Below are 11992 nucleotides of genomic sequence, written 5' to 3' on the forward strand. Positions count from 1 at the left end.
CGAATACCGTAGAATGTTTTTATAATTTATTGTATTATTCTCAATATATAGGCACTTTAAATGTAACGGGTAAACTATTAGTCTGTATAAGAATTTTTTTCAAAGAGCATTATTCTAATTGTTTAGAAAAGGAATCGGTTTCATCTGAATATTTTCCAAGTCCAAAATAATAAATTAAAAGATTGACTTGCGTGAAGGTGCTCTCGCTATTTGATATTATTGAATTATTTTTAATAATATCCTTATTTTTTAGTAAGTTCAATTTTTTAGATAAATTGAATAAGTCCTAAATGAAATATCTATTTTATAAAACATAATATATTATATAATATAAATATAATTATGATTATTTAATTTTTATCTAACTTCTGTAAATTTTCAGGTTTTTTGACTGAAAGCATATTTTATCGACGTTAATTATAAAAAAAACTAATGAAACACGATTTTTTTCCTCGAAATAGCTTAAAGAAATGACAAAATATTTTTTAAATTGTATTCTGTATGGAAAATGCTCATTAAAAAATTTGGTGGAATTTGATTATACAGCCATCATATGTAGTTTTTGAGTTACACCTACAAAACAAAATCGATTTGATCGGAAACCGATTACCTACATAGAAAAACAAAAAATATAACACAACACCACAACACATGTGAAAAAAAAACAATCATCGTTGTAAAATCAATATATTCGTCGGTTAGCTTAGAGTCTAAAATTATAGGTAAAATATACCTTAAATTTTTCAATATTTTTTTCTGCGCCAGAAAAAATCATCAATAATAATATTTTATAGTTCTATCCGATTCGTCAAATAAATATCAGAAATTTGCATTTCTCCCTGAACTTGATAATAGTACCTAACTGTGTTTCCACTTTTAGTTCCATTTTCCATTTCCATTGAGACGGCAGAAGGCCAACTGAAACTAAATATTAAAAAAAGGACATTAATACATTATACATTTTTTGATTCCAAGTGGAGTCACGGTGAGTTTTTTATTTTTTGTGTCTGTAGGACATAGGATATGATGTATTTTTACATATTCAAAATAGTGCTTCGATTTTCCAGTAACAATATTCTAACTAAAGCATTAGGAAAAGTAATAAAATAAAATACTATAAATTAGACTTTTCAAGTCGATTTTGGTTTTTAGTTAACTCTAAAAAAAATGTCCCTTAAGATAGGTATACAGAGTTGCCACTTTATAATATTATCATTTTCTATGCGTACATCATAACATTTTTCAAGCTAATGGCTTTAGTCACCGGGATTAACTTCAATAAAAAAAATATATACATATATTTTTGTTTGTACTTCAAATACTGAAAAAAGATCAAATTTCTAACTTTCACAAATGTTGTGTCAACTTGAAGTGTTGAGGTACTTTAAGTTAGCAATACTCCACACAACATACATTTTAATTCTGTTATTATGAAATGGCTAGATTAATATGTACGATGTACCTATTTGTACATAATTGTGTTACTTAAAATAAAAAGATTTTCTCACATGCAATTATATTTAAAAGTTTATTAATATATCATTATAATGTTCTTTGAAATGAAAGTTTTACTATTGTTTCTACATTAAAAATGAGACTTGATTTGTAGTAAATGGTCACCAGCTGTGATTTATTATTCCACCCTTATATTGTACGACAAATATTAATAAATATTTTATATTTATTATTCATCCTGATCTCTCTACTTTATTAAAATGACACTGATTTCTATAGCTATGTTGTTATGAAAATAATGCCGTTAAACATTTTTACTGAAAAACTATACATTTTTTTATATTACAATTTATCTTAATTTAATCTAGATAAAATTGTCAATTAATTATTTTTATCTGAATAAAACATGTATTCTTTATCTCTATCTAGATAAATATTTAGTTATCTATTCCCAATACTGAGCTCCTCATACCCACTTTTTATGTTGTTTATCGTTTTTATTTTAAGTATCTGGTTCATAAAGATAAATATTCTTAAATTTATGTTTGTGACCTAAAAAACAAAAAGGCACTCGTGCACCATTTTTAGCATGTAAGCTGTGTCAACATAATATGTTTATTAGAGTGTTTATTTAACACCGTTTGTTTAAGACGAAAAAGAAATAGGTATGCATAAAAAAATATCTACATATGTATTAAATAAAATATCATAAAATATTAAATATCCATAAGCTTTGTGGTTTTTAAAATTATTATAAGTTCACATTTTAACAATATTCATCAAAATATTGAAAATTTGCAATAAATTGAAAAGTTAAAACGAAGATTTTTATGAATAGTTCACATTGTAACCAAAAAATCTAAAATAATAAATAAACACATTGTTTTTATAAAATATATAGTCATCTGAATTTTAAATTTTAACGAAATTAGATATTGAAACGAAGAATAATATGATTTTAGTTAGTTTATATTTATAGATATTATTTATCATGATTAAATAATATGAATAATTATAGTTTTATAGTACTTATTTTATAGATACCTATTTCATTTATGTTTCAAAAGAAGAAAAAAGTAGATGGATACATCAATATATTTTATACTTATCAAAACTATTTAAAACCTAATACTTAAGTTTATAAGATTTCAAACTATCGTACGGAAAGTACTTTAGGTTACTTGAAAGTAATAACGTAAAAAACGCCATACATTAATTAAAAAATGTTTTTTTTTCACACCTAAAAAACAAAATCGATTTTGCTTATAAGTTCTTGCTTTTAATTTTTTTTTCCCGCCGCTTTTGAAAACTAGTGATAAGTTTTTAATTTTGTTTCCCCAATAATACCAACTAGATTCACTTAAACACCTAAAAAGATAGGTACTGAAGTTGATAACCGAAACATTATTTCGACAATCTACCGTATATACACAAAAAAAAAGTTGTTATTTTACATTAAGTGTTGATTGTGTGACTTATACACATAGCACGATACTCTATATTTTCGTTTTCGAAGAAAATGTATTAATCATAAATATTTAATAATTAGGAATAAGTAATTATTCATCGAATGAATTGTGTGTATATCTACCAAATGGGAATTAGCCAATTAGGTAATTTTTACATTGTATTCGTTTTTATGGTGATACACAAAACGTCGGAAAAAATCGGTTAGAAAAATAAAAAAAATGTACAAAACACAAAAACATATTATGTTAAAAAACAAACATCATTGTAAAATCAATACATTCATCGCTCAGTATCTAAAATTAAATGGATTTAAGTTCAAAAACCGACAAAAATCATCAAAATCTTGAAAATCAGCAAATTATTTTGTACTCAAAAATAAATAAAATATTCAATTTTTACATAGCTAAGCATTGAAAAGTTAAAACAAAGAAATATAAATCAAGTTATATGGTGTTTAACAGTTTGTGTATGATTTATTTATTGGTTAATATTTTTGACCGAACGGGAGCTTTTATTATATAAAAACTTTTATATTATAAATGCTTTTATAATGTACCTCTCCCGCGATTACGACGCGTGGACCTACTCTCGTAGACGATGGGCGTGGTCACTGTCTTCTGTGACGGTGGCATACGGCGCAACGACGATCTCTTGTGTGCTGTATATTTTCAACTTTTACAAGAACCTCCCTGCTCTATGATATTATATTTTAATCGAAAACAAAATTAATGGCACACGTCATGATCGAAACCTGCGTTGAAAACATATGTACTAGGGGTCTCGTTTTTGTACGTGAATATGAATGTACGTGTTCACGGATACTGTGATCACGTGAATGAAACAAAATAAATCACGTAAAGTTAATACAAGTGAATCAACGAAAGCTTAATCACGTGAACAAGTATTTGAATCATATTCACGTGAATACGTGAATTAGTATATTCACGTGAAAACTGAATGATAAATATGCCCAATATCAACTATTTTAAATGTATTGTTAAATTTCACCACTTGGCCCGTTGCGTGTTTTATCTTATCTGGTTGTTGGATAAGTAGTGGTGTGCTGGGAAATTTTTCTGTGCACGTAATAATTAACGGTGTCCGGTTGCGAAAATAGAACTCTATCGTCGTTGATAATAAGATATTAATGTAGTATACGAGTATACGATGCGTTTAGTTGGAGTGCAACCATTAAGTGATCGCATTCATCAAAAATAAAAGTTTTCTTGACAAAATGGTGAAAAGAAAAAGTTGGGTATGGGATTTTGCCAAACGTGAAGGTGATCGCGCCTTTTGCGATTTATGTGACGGTGAAAATAATAATGAATATTCTTGTGTTGGCGGCACTACAGGGTCTTTAATAAGACATTTACAAAATGTTCATGGTATGGCACCACCAGATGAGTCAGTAAGAAAGAGGTAATTAATAAATTATATTTTTATTTATTCATTTATTCAAGTAAAATAATTGTTAATTTTCTTAAATAAAACATTTTTAAGGCCTGCATACGAATCGCGTCCCCGATATAAAAATTGCGATTTGTGAGTTTGTAACATATTAATTGCGTCCTGGGTTTTAAATAATGTATTTACATCGGACACAATTAGTGTAGTTGTTAAATATTATCTGGACGCAAATGTTCTATACATTTTTATGAAAGATTTAATAGTCCCCAAAAAATGGGAGGGTACTGAATCAAAAATTTAAATTTAAAAATAAAGACATCCCTATAGTGTACATGTACATTAGTATAATATTCTATTAGAGTCAAATTTTCATAATCAATTAATATTTATAATATAAATAAATACATTTTGTAGGTCGAAATTGGGGTTCAAACGTGTATCTAATGATTTAGAAGTAGATTCTACATTGAGTAATACAACTTTTACCGATAAAGATGATGATACAATTCTAATTAACAATACTACATCAACTTCTTCAAATTCTGAAAATATCGAAAAATCTATACCTAGAAAACGTCGTTATGTTCCTAAAACATGTGGGTCAAGTGTTAATCGAGAATGTAATCCTGAAAGAACAGAACAAATTCACCAGGCACTGGCTTCATTGATTGCAATGAATCAGTTACCTATATCGTTTTGCTCGAGTCCTGGCCCCTGGGTTTTGTCAATTCATGGCTGTTGTAGAGCCTAATTATAAAATATGTATATGTAGAGATGAAGTAATGAAAAAAAGGCTACATTCATTGAAATTAAAAGTTGAGAATAAAATAAAAAATGAATTAAGAAATGTGAAAAGTTTAGTTTGTACCACTGATGGTTGGTCTTCAATGGTACAAAATTCATATATATCATTAACTGCTCACATAATAAACAACGAATGGTTGCCAAAGTCATTTACTTTAGCCACACAAGAGATGGAAGAACGACATACGGCTGTAAATCTAGCAGAAAAATTAACAAGTATATTAGATGACTGGGAAATTAATGGTAAAGTTTCAACTGTTATCACAGATAATGCAAAAAATGTGGTAAATGCTGTCAAATTACTACCTCTTAATATAGACAATGAAAACATGGATGTGACATGCGCAGCTCACAGTCTACAATTAGCCATTAGTATTGCACTAAAAGATGAAATATTTTCAGAACTAATAAAACAATGCAGTTCTTTAGTTGGGCATTTCAAACATTCAAATGTAGCTAAACAGTCATTATTTAAAAAACAAGAACAACTAGGAATTCCTCATAAGTCACTGGTTCAATGTTGTAAGACACGATGGAACTCAATATACTTAATGTTAGACCGCCTTTTACAAAATAGAACCGCAATTTTAAATGTATTAACAGACAGAACCGTTACGTCTTTGTATATTGCTCAAAAATTAGAAATAACAGAATCACAATGGTTAAAAATAGAAATTCTCGTAAGTCTTCTGAAGCCACTTTTTATTGTGACAAATTTATTTTGTTCTGAGAATCATTCACCAGCATCGATGGTTAGATCATTACTCGCACTGCAATTAATGGAAAATCATTTAAAAGAAAAAGAAAATGATGATCAAAATGTCACGTATTTTAAACGTACAATAATACATGAAATTAAAGAAAAATTTAAACTTGGCTGGACTGAAACAAGTTCCGTCTCTGTCAAACAAATCGCGTCTTTTCTAGATCCTCGGTATAAAGATTTAGAATTTGAACCGATTGGTGCAAGAGAAAAAATTCGAACGGTTGTAAAGGATTTACTTGAAAGATTTAGAACCCAAAACAATAATTTGGAACAAGAACGACCAGTTCAAAGGAGCGATCTCGAATTTTTGTATGGAAATATAATTACAGACAGTAATGACAGAAGTATTCAATTTCAAAATTATATAGCTGAACCTCAATTGAGATTCGATCTAAATGCGCATTTGAATGGTGGAAATTTAGAGAGAATAAATATCCAGCTCTTGCAGAATTAGCGAAGCAATATTTAGCTATTCCTGCCACGTCCGTCAGCTCCGAGAGATGTTTTTCTACTGCTGGAAACATAGTTACTTCGAAAAGGACATGTTTACTGACTAAAAATGTAAACATGCTGATATTTTTATACCAAAATCGAGAATTATTGCACTAAATATATTTTTGAGTTTAGATGAGCATCACATGGATGTAATTCCATTATTAAATAATTAAAAAATAATTAAAAATTATTAATGAGATGTGATTTTGTCCATTATTTTGTGTATCTATTTGTTATAATATTTACTAATATTTACTTATACATTATTTATTATTACATTATCTATTTGGTTAAATTTGTTTCATGTATTTATATATTTATTAAAAAACATTAAATTATAAAAGTTATTATACAAAACATTAATTATTAATATTATTTACTGAGCGTAGGTACCTAAACAGTTATACTTAATGTTAAGCCTAGTTCACACGTCATAGACACTACATACAAAGACTAATGGTGACAAACGTGATTATATAAATTAATAGTTCACGTGATTATAAAAATTCACGGATTCACGTGATTATCCAATTCACGGAGTCGCGTGAATATAATAATTCACGGATTCACGTAAACAAAATTATAAATACACGTGAAATTTTAAGCAACGGGTTGTATAAATTGAACCTAAATTTCACGTGAACCCGTGAAAATGTGTACACGTGAAATAAGGAGCTCTAATATGTACCAACAAGGCAACAAGAACTGAACAATCAGAAGGGCTTATATAAATGACAAGTTCTCGCATGTTTTAAATTATTATTTGTTGGTGAAAATTCATGAGCAGTAATACTGTGCAGAAAATCATAATTGTTTTCTGAAAAATATGGCTTCAACGCTGTTTAAGTTTTTTGTACTGTTTATCTGCATAACATTGATCCATAATTCGTCACAAGGAGGAAGTAACTATAATTTTGTCTTTACAAACTATCATTTAGATTACTCTTATTAATTAAAATTAGACACCTAACCGTTTGACGTTTACAAGATAATTATATTATGTTATATTATATTATAATCGTTTACTCTGGAATCTTATACAATATCAATTGTGTATGATCATAAAATATTTACGATATAGGTACTTAAAATATCATGTATAATGTGTATATGTGTAAATATGTAATAACTGTAATTTAAAATTAAAATTTTAATCTTTTTCTAGGTGACGACGAAGTAGAATCAAATAAAGGCAAATAATTCAATTTTTAATTTCTACATTATTTTTTACCTATGATCTTTATCCTGTCCAACATTATAATAACAACATTATTTTACAACATTTAAAATTTTAAAATACTGATGATAAACATATAAAATCGTTAGGTAATTGTTATTTTTATAGCTATGAGACTTGAAAAAATTAATACCAGGGTTTTCATGCGTAGCTAATAGCTAATAAAATTGAATATTCTAAAAATATATACAGAGTGTAAGTAATAGGGAGATTAGGCAAAAGAAATAATATTTGTTTTAATCAATATTTTTTTATTTAATTTTTTTAAAGATAGTTTATTGACATTTGCGCTACATTTATAATATAACATATTTTATTTTTATTATTTAATACTGAAAATAAAATTTTTATATCCATAATCCATATTTTAAATTCAAAATATTCAATTCGTAAATCTGGTTTATTGAAAAATGTGGAATGTAAAAATGTTAATGTAAGTCATGTAGTTCATTAAAAAAAAAATTTTAATCTCATTCTGGCGTTAAATTAAGTGAATACAGTTGTAAAAAAACATTTTAAATTTAATAAGTATAAACTTATTTCAACATTTTTTGAGAATTTCTAAGTTACACTACTTTTTAAAATACCACTTAAAATAAATGGGTTACTTTTAAAACATTTTGAAAGTCACAAAAAATAAGCCACTTGACTTCAAGAAATGTTTTTACAATCAAATGTTTCCTAAAACCAGATTTAAAAATTGGCTATTTCAAATTGTACGAATACATTTATTAAAATGTTAATTTTTTTATTTTTAGCATTAAACAATGTAATATTGTATATTTAGTGCAAACGTCAACAAATTATATATAAGAGAATTTTTTTTTTAAATATTGCTGTGATCAAGTTATTTAATTTGTAAAATATTTCTGTTACATCAAAAATCGAAATACGTAAATGTATGAAAAAATAATAAAATTACGCTGTATAGTGAGACTATATTATAAGATACCAATATTAATGATTCGGAATATGAATATACTTATGATGTTCTGTGGTTATAAAAATTGGGCATTATAGCCACTTATTAAAAACGTTTATCCAAGAATATTGTAAACAGTAACAATTATCAGATAATAAAATATCAACGACGTACTTACTATGGGTATAATGCGTAAATTGTAAATTTGTTATAATAGTCAAAAAAAAAAAAAATGGAAAGGAAATTCGTTCCGTACCGTATCCATGAAACAAATAAAACTTATAAAACTGTAATTTTATCAATTATTGTGTGTCATCATATTATCATAAAACAATATCGTAAAATAATATTGGTATATACTATATTGTTAGTGTATAATTTAATTAGAACCTTTCTATACGTTAGGTTTTGTTATTAATTAAGTTCCATTAACCGAACGCTTTAAATTTGTATTAATTGTGTTTATAATTAAATTTTTAGCAATTTACAACCTTTTACTTTAAAAAATCATTAAGATGACGTCGCACCTGCATGTGTCGTCTCTATCTTACTGACGTAGTGACGTATAACATACCGATTTTGCATTCACCAGTTTTAATAGTGTGCTGTTAGTTTTGACATTAGAGTGAAATGACATTTAATACAATTAAAAGGTAAGATTATTATAGAGCCCTAAGCTGTTTTTTATGGATATTAATATTGTTAAGTAAGTTATGACCTTTTTGAAACTCTACATTTTAAAATGATCATAACTTACTTAAAAATTATAATATCCATAAAAAACAGTTCGGGGCCCTAGATAATAATATATTACCTTTCAATTGTGTAACAGGTTAATTCACTCTAATATCAAAACTAACAGCAAACTATTGAAACTAGAGAATGACGATTTGATATGTCGTACGTGTGTAAGACGGAGACAACACATGCGGGTGCGACATCCTCTTAATAACGATCGTATAACCTAACCATGGATGTTAATTAAAAGAGGTGCCCTTGATTCCAAAATCATTTCTGTCGAATCTTGAATTATAATATTATATTTTTAAATCTTAGATTTATAATGACAAATTGTTAATGAATTTTGAACTCGAAATAATTTACAAATTTTCTAGACTGATGAATTTTGTCGAAAATTTGAAATTCAGACGTTCATAAAAATGTATTGTAGACTTACGCTCAACATTTTTTATATTTTCTTTAACAACAACTTACGAGAACCTTGTGACCGCTCGAATTACATTTTCAAGTTTTGTGTAGGGAAATAATGAACATTAATAAATATTGATTTTTAAAAAACTTATAACTATCGACAATTTCATATGCCTTTATAAATAGCTCGAAATTAGCAAAAATGTTGTGGGTAGAAAATACATTCAGTGAAAATTATACGTAAATATCTAAAGTTATTAATTATAAAGTTTCACTAACTAAGTACACTTTCCTACCGAAAAAAGTATACTGAACTACTGAAGTGAAAAATCGAAGCATTATTTTGTCTACTTATTGTGTACAAAGACACAGACAAGAAAAAAAATGTTTCAAATTTGAAAAAATACATCATTGTAAAATTATTACATCCATAGCTTCTCTCAGAATCTAAAAAATGTTATAACATACATCATATAATGCGAACAACAAAAAATTTAAAAAAAATTAAAAATAAATAACAAATATTTATTTGATCAAAAGTTATTAATTTGTGAAGTATTTATGTTACATCCTGTGTACAAAATTTATTTTTAAAGACACTTTACGTAATATTTAAACAAAGAAAATATTTTTTATTAATTAATTTGTTGTTTATTTAATAATATTTCCGGAAACTTTAAACTGTTAACCTAGAATGGCTTTTGTATGTAATGATTAAAAATCAACATTAAATGCACATTTAACATGGCCACAGTGAGCTACACGAATATATTATAGAACTAGGTTCACTGACTCCTATTCAACGAATGTCCCATTATTCGTCCCGATAATTGTGTGACTGGCGGTGTGTTTTTTACATTAAGTATGTAGGTAGATATTTAATTTAGATATCTTATTTATATAAGACAACTCTATGTTATTAGAGTTATTATGTACTTACTACATACTTACTACAGGTATAATGTGTTTATCTATACAATTATGGTAATACTGTCCTAAAAAAATAAAATTTATATTTTTTTTTCTAGATTTAACGGAAAATGTAGAAGGTAGTAAATATTTTTTTTATCATATTTTTTAATTTCTACAATATCTACAAAATATTTTTTTCATACATTTTAAGCGGAATAGGTACATAAGAGGGTTTGGTTGGATTGATTGGAGAAACTATTTAATAATAGTACTTCATGACGTAGGTAGTAATATTTAGTAATATATAGTTAGATACATAAAAAAGAAGATTTAATTATTTTCCGGAGGGATTTGGAATCTTTGGTTGATTCTTAAAGTTAAATTACGTAGGACCATATGTTTGAGTATGAGTTTTTCAAGTACTTTGAAGAAGAAAGGTGGAAGGCTAAATTGGTACGTTCTAGCTAGGGAGGTCAGGTGGTTTCCCAGACTTGAGTATCATAAATCATAATTATGATCGAGAATTTCCAAAGTAGAGGGAAGTATGAGAGCCTGAGCATGGAGTTATAGATGTTCACTTTTTCTAAGACACCGTAAGCCAATAACTATGCTCCTTGTTGAATTTACAATGTCAGGGTGTTAACAACATCATCTATACCTTGTCTAATTTATCTTTATCTAATCTAGTTTCGAGATCAATTTGGTTAGACAGTTGAATTCTATATATGGCCTTCAATAGGGTTTGATTGGCTTATTTGTGACTACGGTGTGTATTGTGAAGAGAACTGATGAGTGATCGGAGCATGGATCATTTGCAACCAAAAAACAAAAAAAAATAATAATTTCCACTAAAGAATTAAGAAAATGAGTTATTAACTAAAATAAATGTATACATTGTACACAAATTGCCGGCATTTTTAAGAACAAAAATATTCCATCAAAACTTACCAAACCTCCTAATATTATTGCAATGCCCTGTTTTTTTATTTCAATCATATGTATTTTATCATTTAAAAGTTATATTGATACTAATATTCAGTAACCATGGTGTTGCTATACACTTGATGCGTATTATTATTTTTGTAAAATAAATAAATATATATTATTACCATCCCCCATTTCAACCACTCATGTCCTTTCACAGTGTCTGAACTATCTATGTAACAAATTTCATTTCAAATCATTGTATACCTATGAAAAACGATTCTGAGCAGAGACGATATGTCAGATTAGGATGTTTTATATTGTTATTAGGTACTTATGATTAATATGGTAGCTGGTAAGTTGAATTAATATTATGGTATATAGAAAATGCTTACACAAATATTTAGTGAAAATGTCATGTATCTACTGTAATTTTTTTTAGAATTAT

General features: G+C 27.0%; 2 protein-coding genes and 1 long non-coding RNA gene across 3 annotated transcripts; all 3 read left to right on the forward strand.

Moving 5' to 3' along the window:
- Window positions 1-3549: 3549 nt before the first annotated feature.
- On the forward strand, window positions 3550-5106 carry LOC111041479. The gene is made up of 2 exons (XM_022325755.1): window positions 3550-4344; window positions 4747-5106. Exons 1-2 carry the CDS (start codon window positions 4160-4162, stop codon window positions 5081-5083), a joined length of 522 nt encoding a protein of 173 aa, XP_022181447.1. The 5' UTR covers window positions 3550-4159; the 3' UTR covers window positions 5084-5106.
- Window positions 5107-5219: 113 nt separating this feature from the next.
- On the forward strand, window positions 5220-6356 carry LOC111041470 (zinc finger BED domain-containing protein 1-like). The gene has a single exon (XM_022325748.1). It carries the CDS (start codon window positions 5220-5222, stop codon window positions 6354-6356), a length of 1137 nt encoding a protein of 378 aa, XP_022181440.1.
- Window positions 6357-6697: 341 nt separating this feature from the next.
- Window positions 6698-7602, forward strand: LOC111041480. The gene is made up of 2 exons (XR_002605338.1): window positions 6698-7299; window positions 7563-7602. It is a non-coding gene; the product is annotated as an uncharacterized LOC111041480 (long non-coding RNA).
- The last annotated feature ends 4390 nt before the right edge of the window (window positions 7603-11992 follow it).

The sequence above is a fragment of the Myzus persicae genome, unplaced genomic scaffold (assembly GCF_001856785.1).
Source record: "Myzus persicae strain clone G006 unplaced genomic scaffold, MPER_G0061.0, whole genome shotgun sequence".
In the NCBI taxonomy this organism is placed as follows: Eukaryota; Metazoa; Arthropoda; class Insecta; order Hemiptera; family Aphididae; genus Myzus; species Myzus persicae.